This window comes from Ambystoma mexicanum, chromosome 9 (assembly GCF_040938575.1).
Source record: "Ambystoma mexicanum isolate Mex_15411 chromosome 9, UKY_AmexF1_1, whole genome shotgun sequence".
Classification (NCBI taxonomy): Eukaryota; Metazoa; Chordata; class Amphibia; order Caudata; family Ambystomatidae; genus Ambystoma; species Ambystoma mexicanum.
The window spans coordinates 666,404,770-666,416,979 of record NC_090931.1 but is presented as its reverse complement, the minus strand read 5'-3'; the positions used below and the strand labels follow the sequence as shown (position 1 = coordinate 666,416,979).

General features: G+C 42.5%; 1 protein-coding gene across 20 annotated transcripts in view; it reads left to right on the top strand.

Moving 5' to 3' along the window:
- MPP4 (MAGUK p55 scaffold protein 4) overlaps positions 1 to 11,809 on the top strand; it is a 233,797-nt gene extending 221,988 nt beyond the window's left edge. For all 20 annotated transcript variants that reach the window (XM_069615485.1, XM_069615497.1, XM_069615487.1 and 17 more), the window contains one exon: positions 8,887 to 11,809. In XM_069615485.1, coding sequence (XP_069471586.1) covers positions 8,887 to 9,078 — 192 coding nt within the window. In that variant the 3' untranslated portion in view covers positions 9,079 to 11,809. The remainder of the gene's footprint in view (positions 1 to 8,886) is intronic.
- The last annotated feature ends 401 nt before the right edge of the window (positions 11,810 to 12,210 follow it).

Genomic DNA, 12,210 nt, shown 5'->3' with positions numbered 1-12,210 from the left:
CAAAAACTACAGCTCCCAGAATTCTTCACTTTGTCAGTGGGAAAACCTGGACTGAATCTGAAGAGTCGTCTGCAGTTTAGCACAGAGGAGAGGACTAGGGAGACCCTATTCAGGTCCCATATGACAAGAGGAATGCTGAAGAGCATTTCCAGGCACAGACCCAGCTGCCAAGCCAAACACAGAGAAACGACATCTCCCATAAGTCCCCTCTTTAGTAGAAGGAAAGCCTAAAATGGATCCAAGACCAGCAGATGCACATTGAAGTACTGCGAGACTATGGGAAGGACGTGTGTGCCCCACATAAGGTGCTTCCTGCACCCTGGAGTAGACAATCATGGGACGCCAACGCCTCTTTCACATTTGGTGCCTGGAGTTGCAGAGAGAAGTGTAGCCCTCCCTCCTACACTGACCCAACATCCAGAGGAGGCTTTTCTTCCCAGCCATAGCAAAAGAAAGACTAAAGGAAGGATTACTCATGACTTGCCCATCGCTGCAGTCACAGAAGAGGGAGAGGCTGTAAAACCATCCTGACATTTCTAAAATGGGGAAAACAGACACTTAATATATACATAGTTGTCAGCCTCCCCAGCCACCAAAAGGATCGTACAACATGTATCTTGATCTGCTGAATACAGACAGCAGCAAAACAGAACTCCTGAGAGGAAGGCTGCTGCAGATTGAAACCAGGAGAAAAGTCTACATGAACCTTCACCAGTACCTAACACACACTGAAAAGAGAATCCAAAATGGCAGCAGCACCTGATATAAGCTCTAGCCCTGCCCCACTCAACCCACATAACATCAAGCACATGGCCCAATCAAAGACCATGCCAGCCCATACTGAAAACAATCAAACATTAGCCCAAAACAACCTACAGGAGATGGCGCAATGAGCCTTTAAAAGACAACCAACCCAGTCACTTAGTTTAAAGCCTTGGGAGAGCTGGCAGGAGAGCAACCGTGGGAAAGCCTTTTTCTGGGGACTCCATGCCAGGTGAGTGTGTTGTTGGATACCAGGAAGGAGGAGATACTGGTCCATGCAAAGGAGGCAGAAGAGGGAGAAATTGGATTGGATGAAGAACTTGTATTAGTGGTAACAACAGCCTGGAGCTGGAGCTGGAGCAAGGTCTTGGTGTGTTGGAGTGAGGGAAATTGCTTGGGAGCAGTGGTAAAGGGATGTGAGGGGTACCTTCTGGAAGAACAAAGAGATAAATATGATGCATGAAGATACCTTATTGGAAGGCAACAGTGGAGGAGAGTGATGTGTTGAAAGAGACGGAATTGGAGATTTGTCATAGGGCAGGAGGTAAGACAAGTGCTATGTGGAGGGGGAAAAAGGAGACAACTTAGAACTTAGAGGCAACTAATGATTGCAGCGGGACGGAGAGATTCCCACACAGGAGAAAGCGAGAAAGCATTGTTAACATGAGGGTAAAATGAAATACCATCAGGGGAAAAAGGAAGGGGCTGAACAGGTAGATAAGGGGATAGAGCCGGATCTTCTAAGGCAGGGAGAGGACAGGAAACGTCCCCCTTTAGGTAGCCAAGATAGGGAGGTTCAGAAAGGTCATGCTGATCTAGGGGAGGGTACAGAGGCAGGTGGAATAACACAATGGCATGACTACTCTTGGAGACAGGAAGGACAGACCAGAAGTTGTCAGGGTGCAAAGAGAGTCCAGAGAGAACAGCTGAAGAAACAGTGGGTATAAGGGCAGAGTAGGCCCACACTTCTTCACCAAACCACACTCAGGTGCTCCAGACCCGCAACATTGGGCCCAGTCTGGAAGGAAATCTTTACTGGCCTACTAGGAGAATGCTCCACAGAAACCCCTTAGGAGGCAGGGGAACAGGAAGGTCCCAGAAACAATTGGCTGCCTGGGAGCTCTAGGTCAGAAGATAGGAAAATGTACAACTTAAGAAAAGGGTTGAAGGACCTGAAGACCCCATCTGTGCTCCACTGGAAGGAGCAACAACATCCCTCCCCAAGAGGCTTGTGTTGTTTGGTTAGATTTTGGGAATTTGGTGAGACTGAACATTTCCCTAATTACTCCAGCCTCCATTTTTAACCCCTGTTCTGTTGACCCATTGTTGAGAGGGACTGGCTCTTCCTTCACATTGCACCATGACACTTGGAGACACCATCATCATGACACCTTGTTTATTGAGGTTTGCCACCATCCTGACAAATTGCATTCAGTTTGTATGAAAAGCTCTAACAAGGCCAGTGGCAGGCCTTGTCAAAAGGGGTGTGATCCCCTTGCAGTCATGTTCGATGGATAAATAAGGGAGCTCTCCCAAACCCTTTAACAAGAAGACAGCCCCATCTGACGAGAGCTCAGTTTACCCATCCCTTCTCTGTGCCAGTATATGTGTGTGCAGATCTCAGTCTTTAGCCTTACCTCCGAGAACCCAAGTGCCCATGCTTTTGGTCACTTACAGAGTCCACTGAGCCAGTGCGGGGAGCCAGCAGCAAAGGGGAAGTGGTAGCTGCAGGCCTGAGCAAGGAAATCAAAACCTGGAAAATGAACAGAGGGAGCATGCACCAGCAAGCGATCACCACACCGCTGATACGCAGCCACAGCAGCACTTAATGTGAGGAGAGAAAGATTCCTCCCCAGTCTTCTCCCTGCTAAACCACAACAATGGCATGTAAACACCACATAACCGCTCACACCACAGATTGGGAGAAACCTGCCTATGAGCCCTCGCACTATGCAAGAGACCCCTTAGACCGCCACGAATAGAGGGGGAGGGACCAACCCCTGAGACCATCAGATACAATGGCGGAAGAACTCACACTTCAATTGCCCACTCACTGCACTCATCAACTTTGGACTTCCCTGGCTGAGTTCAGCAATCTTTGTGAGACTGCGCAAAGAAAGCGGGTGGGGCTTAGTCCCCTTATTATGTGTCTTTCTCTTGTATCCTCACTATGGAAGGGGGAAACAGGGCCTTGTTGGCCAGGGACAGATATCCAATCACAACAAAGGAGGATGGATGGGAAACAGGAAGTGTGGGTTGTCCGGTCAGTGGGTCTGGAGGTGGAGGATTTCTATTTGTATTTTATTGAATTTATATAGCCCTTTAAATTCAATCTCTTGACCCAGAATCAAGAGACCTGTAAGAGGGAAGGAGTGGAGTATTTTGTAGACATGGTAGGGAGAAGGTGAGGTATTGGCATAGGGTGATAGTGGGTCTGCAGTGTGAGTGTAGGTGCTGCGAGTGGATGTGAGGTGAATTGTACCAGGTGAAAGAGGAGTGTGTGAGTAGTAGTGGCATGCGTGAAGGAGTGTAGAGATTAGTAGTAATGGGAGAAGGAGAGTAGTAGTGGTGGGAGGATAAGAGTAGTAGTGGTGGGAGGATAGAAGTAGAAGTGGTAGGAGGACAAATAGTAGATGTAGCGAAAGGGGAAGAGTAGTGGTAGTAGTATGAGGGGAGGAGGGGAAGGAAAAATGAGTAATAGAGTGAGCTCGGAGGAGTGGTAACATCAAAAGGTAGAGGCAAGGGCGGGAACAGTGAAATGTCTAAGGCATGGAGAACTGGTGGGAGGAGTAAGCAGGAGGGGAATGGTAGTGAGGGTAGAGTAGAAGACATGAGTGGGGGTGACTGTAGTAGCCTTAAGACCACAGAGTGAGTGCAAGGCACTATTCAAACTCCCTGTAGAATAATAACCCTTGGGTAGGTTAGGGAAAGCTAGAAAGTCCCTGAGGGAGTTTAGATATACTGCATTTAGAAAGCCACCATGACAGTAAGCCAGCAATTGCACAGTAGAGGTTACCAATCAGTAGCACTAACAATGGATTGCAGATGCCTGGGTCTGAGGGAGATGAGAGCAAGAGGGATGGCGCTAGGGCCCACAAAACCAAAGTAAAAACCCCTTGAAGTGAACTTGAGACTCAGAGTATTTTGGGCCATCTGTGACTTGTGGTATCAGAAGTGGGATTTGTGGCAATACCCTGATATAGAATCCATCACCAGACACAATGTAAAGAGTCAAGTGAATGATGGGGATGGCAAGACTCCCCTGTCGAGTCATGACGGAAGTCACAGGCTGCAACCTATCTGCTGATGCATAAGCTACCATTCCACCCCACAGAGAAGCCATGATATGAACAGGACTGAAGACAGAGATTCCCAAAGATACCTATGGAAGAATAGCTCCCAGGTTTCAAACAGATACAACCATCTTTAAAACATTATACATAACTCATTTAGTCAAGTATTTGTAAACTCCGTGTTGTTGGACAAACAAAGTTCACTAACCCTAAAGGAACTGTCGATTCACATTATCCACACTGTTTTTAGAATGCACTTTCTATCCCTCACTTCAATATAGCAACCTATAAAACACAATTCAGCATATTCACTTTAGATATGTATGCCTTCACAAGGTTTTCTAAACTCCATGCCCAAATATTATAAGAAACATAGTGGTCTTTCTTTAAAATATATCATCAAAACATCTAGCCTACCGACTGTTCAGACAGACTTGTGTTAAGCCCACATGGAAAGCTCTAATCATCTGGATGTTTCATATATTATAATGCAACAAATTGTTAACTGTTATGCAACAAGTTGAGACAATCTCTTCAGTGCATAGGATCCTTGCTATGTAAACAAGGTCCAAAAGGTTAAATTACTTTATGGTTCCTCCTAAATACTCCCAATGCATTGTCTTCTTTTCTAGAAATATGCGAAGCATCACAAACTAATTTGAGGCAATTCAAGTTCTCTTGGTTTGTCTAAGTAATATTAATAGATCATATATTATCCTATGATATTATCATGTAGGTAACCTGCATGACAGATTACCTGAAATTGCACACTGAACTATCTTAAACATGTTCCAACAGGCATTCTAATCAAAAAGTGTGTCTAGATTAGTCAAGGACCTAATGTACATCATTTGGAATGTTACAAACCAATGTTAGACAAGTACATAAATTCAATCATCGTCAACATCAACAATCATATATATTTGAATATTGGGTATGTTCCAGAGAAGCATTTATAATGAAGGCATAATTACATCACCCTCATTATACAAAAACATAAATGTGTTAGTAAATCATTCACTTCAGTCTTTAAATACTAAAGTACATAATTGATAAGAAAAATATACATAGGTTTTACATCATATAGATAACTCAGATGTGCATTGAGGTGAGCCATAGTACTCTGAACACAGTCCATCATGTATACAGGTAAATAAACTCTGTGGATCTAGCGATTACATAGCACAAAACTTGATATGTGTACAGTGGCATTTTGTTATATATAAATTACAAATAAATTGCATACATCATAATATTAATCTGTCCTTCTAGGGGAAAGGGCTGATCATTTGTCAATCTAGAATATCTCCCTATGTGCGGTTGATTAATATTTCCTCCTCTTGATGGATATTGATTGTTTATCCTTCAAGAAATGTTTTTCCAATGGAGAATTAATATTTCCTGCTGTACGCTAGAGTTATTTTATATCCAGCAGGTTTTTGCTTTCCTGACCTTATGGCCTACATAAAATGATGCACAAGGACATTCAATAATGTAAACATAATTGTTAGAATCAAATGTTGCCGCAAAATGTAACATGATCTCTTGACCAATCTAAGAAATATATTAGGTGTCTCCCATAATCGGATTATTTAAATGTTGACAGTTTTTACAAAATACAGTTTATTTCTCTCAGCAGCCTCTTTACAAGAGATTGATACTCTTTCAGCTTTAATTGTTCTTTCAGAAAATAATTATTTATAGGCAAATATGGGTGTTTGAGGAAACCATGTATGCAAAACATTGCCCTGTTTTTCATTATTTTATTGCGGTTATCACTTGATGTTGAATAAGTCATGGAATACACCAGTTCTGGTCTAAAGTTAGTCTTGATGCTGCTATAAAGTCAGATCTGTGAACTGTGCCTGCTCAGTCCATTGGCATAGGAACAGTTTTATCTTGGAAACTTCTCTTCCTGATTTGGTTTAGTAAACAGAATTCCGCACTTGTAATTCACAGTTTTTCAAAGTAATTCCGTTCTATCGAAGTACTTGAGTGTAAGGAGGATCGTCAATTGTAATATGAAAACTCAGTTCCAGCAATAGATTATTTACATCTGTAGATTTAGTTTAAATTCTAGTTTAAAGTCTCTGAATGCATTTTAACATCCAAGAAATGCACGTGTGTTAGTTGCTTTGCATTGTAAATTTAATTCTGTTATGTCTGGAGTTAAGGTGCTCCAAAATCAATTGAACTCCGATAGACTCCATGTTCAAATCCAAATTTGTTGCCAATATATATAGAGGTAAGAATTTTAAATGTAGTTTGAATTTATTCACAGAATAGATACATTTGACTGAAAATAGTGCCCGCATTCGTTGGTCAATACTGGTGCCACAGTGATACCCATGGATGTCCCAAATATTTGTGGGAAATACTGGTCTTGAAAGTCAAAGAAGTTGTTGTTCAAAATCAGTTTTAAGTATGCCAACACAAATGTTTTGTTTCCTCTTATATAACCATTTTGGAATAGCGGTTCCTCCATTGCTTCCAAACCATTTGTAGGTGGAATAGGCATATATACAGTCACAAAAAAGGGTATTGTTGAAAGGATCATCATTTAATTATAAAAAATGAGTCATAACCTTTAGGAAAGTGTCAGTCAACTCTATGAGAGGATGAACAATGTTATCTATTTATTGTGATAATGGTTCTATAATACTGTCTATGGCCGCTATTTTAAGTCACCCAAGAGGCTTTTGTAATGATTTGTGTATTTTTGGAATTATGTACAAAATTGCCATTATGGGATGGTTTTGATAAAAAAAAAAATGTGTGCTGAAGGATATCTGTTGATTTTCTTCAACCTGCATCACAATCAGATTCCTCAAAGGTAATGTGGGTCAGTATCAGATGGTATATAGGTACCTTATTTGCCACCAATATTTTTCCAAATAGTTCTCTGTAGTCAGGATAAATTGTCTGCTGGTTTAATCTCATAAGATTGTTTTAGAATTTTTTTTATTAAGGTATTAAGGTTATTAAGGTTAAGTTACAGCTTTTAAAAAAATAGAATTAATATGTTCAAAATAATTTATCATTGCCTTGTAAAACCAATCAATTGTCGCATTTTGAATCATGGGATTATTTTTTTTTTATTGTTTATTGAATATAGCTGAAAAATCAACTTTTTCAATATTTAACAATTCTTAAACATCTTACAAATTACAAACATAACACATAGTGATAAAACATAAACTAAAGTTAATTTATCATAAGAAACTTAATGCAAATAAAAAGAAAAGAAAAGTTGTGAAATTGCGAAAGGGATCAAAATTGAGCAAAAACTGAAACCAATAAAAAAAAAAACAATTAGAACAATTAGAATACCACTCAATTGATAAATGGACAAAAGGATAATTCAATTCAGGGTTGAAATTCCTAAAGCATTATCTAGTAGTTGATAGACCCAGAAAATTCTTATAATTCAGATCCCAAGCAAGAGACAAAATTCACATTCAATTTAATTACAGCCAGAAAATTGTGAATAGCAATTTGAATGCTAGTTGAGCTAGTTGAAAGCAATACTGACCATTGAGTGTCAGCAGGTAACGCACTAATATGGGACATATGTGACTCAAAAAATGTCTTTCTCTGGACCTCTACTGCCGGGCATTCAGCTATGATATGTTTGAGAGTTTCCTTAACAGTCACATTCTGACAGAAGGAGCAGTAATTTTCAGTCAAGGGCAAGAGTCTTCTTCTGGCCAAAATGTCACGCGTAGGAAACAGATTGAAACGAAGACATAGAATAGTTGTTCTTACTTGAGGTGAAGGAGACTGGTTTAGGTAAGAGGCCAGAACATTAAGTTTTTTATGTTCATAGACTAATGCTTGTTAATCATTATAAGAAAGGCACTCTGCTCTCGTATTAATCCAGTCATATCTAAAGATTCTTTCTTTTGCTCGAGTGGGATTACATTTCTTTTAGTTAAATTCCTTCATTCATAGTCAGAGGTTGTTATCTCCAAGTTATATTTTTCTCTTTGACATGGCTTACGCTTATTCCACAGTAATGATAGGCTATACCAGACCACCAATACTAGGTAAAAGTGGAACATTTTTGTGAATCAGTCGTAACTTATAAGTGTTTCTACCAGTATCACTTACATCTGATGTATCTGTGAATCCATTTACGGTCACAAACGTAACCAATTGGCAAGTGTAACTAACGCCAAAAATAAGATACTTTCAAAGTCATTTTCTAAGTCCCTTCAGCACGAAAAGAGGTGCTAAAACCAGGTGTAAGAGGTTTATACCTGGTTTAACACACCTTTGCACATTCTCGTTTTTTCCTTCGTAGTTTTTGAAGGCAGCGAGGGGGGCAGGGAATAGGATTACCTCTCCTGTATCCCATTCCCGTTCCACCTGCAAAAAGCAAATCATTTTCTGCCAGCGTGACATTTTTCTGCTGGTGAAAAACCACTGGCTTCCTACGGTATCGGCCTACTTTTAGCAACTGCTCAAAACCAGAGGATCCCATAGGAATTCATTGTAAATGCATACTGCTTGCATACTTTTCAGGAGCCATATACACTTCTTCACACCATGAAGTGCAAGAAATGCATGTAAGCCTGTTTTTGCCAGATTTTACACAACGTGTTTACACTTTGTACTGCAAACAAGGAACATTACAAAAAGGGGGCCAAACTACCTGCAAGTGTGCATGTTGGCAGTCCCCTGAGTACAATTTACAAAAATAACAAAATGGCCCCCATAAATAACACTGCAAGTGTGAGCAGGATTTGCTGTGACTTTTGAAAAGAAAAAATACTCAACAATGATTGGGGTTTGCAACTAATGGCCGTTCTTTGTTTTGATTCTCACACAGGAGGAGGATCTGCAAGAGATCGAGGAATCTGCCCTGAAAATGGAAGCGCAGTTCAGTCAATACTTCGACCGGGTCGTTGTGAATGACAATATACAGACTGCCTGCGTGCAGCTTCTGTCTGTGATCCACTGTGCGCAGGAAGAGCCGCAGTGGGTCCCGGCTTCATGGATCTGCTCCAACAGCCAACGCTAATGCCGCAAGCCAAAGTCAGAACTATGATTTACCTCAAGAGTAATGCCAGCGTCGAGGCTGCCGGAAAGTGTATTTTTCTGCTGAGTTTGACCCACAACAGTCTTTTTAGTATCCCAGCCATCTGCAGCAACCCTTTGCAGAATGTATCATGGAAGATGTGCCAGTGTGTTACTGTATGTGCATTTAACAGCATATATGTCTGTCTGTGATGTTCAAAGAGGTGACCTTTTCCTCAAGAGTAAAGTACCACATTTGTATCTCCTGTTAATGATTTTCTAAATGTTAATAAATCAATTGTACTAGCTATTTGGCATTTTTGAGCAATTAGTAGTACAAGAGGACGAGGTCAATGTCCTTTCTATGGTACCCGGCACATAGAGGGTCAATCTCACTCCTTTGAATAGCTACTATCACTCAGCAAAGCAGGAATCTTGCCTCAGAGCTGTAAACGGAAAAGATGTACTCCCCACAAAGATGCTGGCAAGAAATAAGAAAGATATCTAAACTGTTGTTTACCTACCCACAAAACCCCACTTGCCACCTTCCCCCAAAACCCTGAAAAGACTGAGCAGATTGGGAAAACATGTGTTCTGTTAGTAAAAGGTAAAGTGCCATTTTGTCACTCCTTCCAGAAGCCACCGCTGCCCATACATTAAAATGAAATCAATTCTCATGCAAGGAGCTCAGCTAGAGAGGCGCGCACATTGGGAATCATCCATTTTGCGTGTTCATTTCCCCTTTTGTTTTTAAAGTGTGTTAATGAACACCCCCAGGCAGCTCTTTCAACATGTACAAACACGTGCTCAATTCACTCTCAGCCCCTCCCCACGGAACAGACCAATAGGCAAGGTGTGGCTGAAGTGCTGGCAGCATGGCACCTCCCAACTCCCACAGGGTCCTAAAGCCAACCCTTTTGTTTTCTGCAAGTGAGAGGCAAGGTGGCCAGAACAGTGACTCAGCATGGAGCAAGGCTGAAAAGGCAACCAGGAACGTATAGGCTTTTCGTTTCCCCATATTACATATCTGGGTAAATCTGGCATTACCACCACTTCCCTCTTCCTTGCCCCAGTACTTGCTTGTGAGGGCCCACCCTCCACTTCAGAAATCCATTCCATATTTTCAATTCACCAAACACGCCCCACCCGTCTCCACTGCGACCATAACACTCCCAGCTCCCCACAACGTGTCCGTTTTTGATTTTCCTGACAGGCTCACTGGTAGATGGCTGGGACACCTGCTGCTCCATCTACCCTACCCTTTCCTTGCTGAGCTGGGAGGGCTAACACTCTCAATCATGGGATCTCCCTACCATTCTGTTGTCATCTTGCCGTGGTGACAACAACCTAAGTCATTATATAAGCAGTGGTTCCCTAATGATTTTGCTACAATTTGCAAACATTTCCAAGTACGCTCCTCGAGTCTTCTCAACATGGGATCTCAGTTGGGATCTCTCTTTGTCTTTCTCACTTTCCATTCTCGCACTACTAACAACTAGAGTAGGAGGAGGTGGAGGAGTAAAAGCTGAAGCAGGGATTGGTGGAGGAGCAAGATCATCAGAAGGAAGCCGAGGGCACAAGCTTGTATGTAAAGACACAGAGTCACCTAACAGCACAGCCAGGAAACAGGAGGGGGGCAGCTCAAAAGGATGATGGCTATCCAGTAATTAAGCGGAGAATATAGGCCGGGGTAGAGGGCCTGCTGAGTATCTGGGGAAAGCAACTGGTAGGGTCCAGTCTGAGATTAAGGTAAAGCTTACTGAAGCAAATTAGGTGGGCTATAACCCTCTTACCAGCAATTTGACAAAGATACATTGGGGTTCAGGCAAGCTTGGAATTGAGCAGGCCATCAATGCAACCCCAAGACTCTAGCGTTAATAACCATTTGGTGGGGAAATCCCATTTCAGACAAACCTAGGTGGGGTGAATGCCGACCCAAATTGCTTCAGGCAATGAGCTCCGAACCGAGAATAATCTCTAGGACAGGAGGGAAAACTTTGTACCTGCCCTTTCGAAGAGCTGTGCCAGGTGATTCAGCCAAGCCACAGAGAACCCCTTGGGCAAGAGTGAGAGCTTTACACCTACACATTTGATAAGCTGCCACGGGTGTGGCAGCTAAACCTGAAATATATCCCACGGCAGGATGGAGATTTACACACCTGTCATACCATATTTCTAAGTATACAAGAGGTCCAGTGTTCACCAGAGGCAATATACCAAGCCGGACACAGACACTGAACTATGACCATGGTCTTGGGGGACCGAACCCCACCACAACAAATGAAGTGCACAGAGATCTTCTACCTCCAGAGGACTGTGAGTGACTTTTGTGAACATTGTCCTGGGGTGATCCCTCAGGAACCATGCTGTTCAGCGAAGGGCCTGGACATTTTGGACTCTGGACACTAAGTCCTTCTAGGATAGGGAATACAGTGTTTTGTTTCATTCGTCTTGATTACTGTTTGATTAGAGAAAACTTCCTTCTTCTGTTGTGTTAGAAAACCCCTGGGTCTCACAGGACTTCTCCTAAACCATCCTGTGTAACTATATGATCTGGGTGTCGAAGGTAAAAGGCTGTCCGAGGATGGACCTTGGCACGGGGACTGCATGATGGGGGGAGCTTTTATAATTGTTGAGTATTACTCTGCTGCCCGGAGGACAATATACATTCTGTTATTCCCTGAGAGATGCAATCTCCATCTGGTTGTAAATAAAAACTGTGCAGAACCCTCCAACTTTGGTCTCCTGTTGTTCTGTTCCCCCCTCTTTGTAACGCAGGGCATGAAAGAGGGGCAAATTGAGACCGAGGTCCACAAATGGCCTAAAGAAATGAGATCACAGGGCAACAGTCACCCAGAGCCAAAGGGAATGTAGGCCCGCAGGTACATGATCAAGGAGACTCTACCTAAGTAAGCAGCTAGCCTGGACCAACTACACAAACTGGCCCGCTCAATAGAGCTACTGATCCTGGGCGGTGCAGCAGGAGCTGAACGAGCCAACGGGGCCAGACATTCTGACAATGCTAAAACAGTGAGCTGAGCACTATATCACTCCAACAGTGAGCTGGGCCCTAATGTACCTACAACATTGATCTGGGCACTATTTCATTAAGGAAGCGAAGTGGGCGTTATATCCC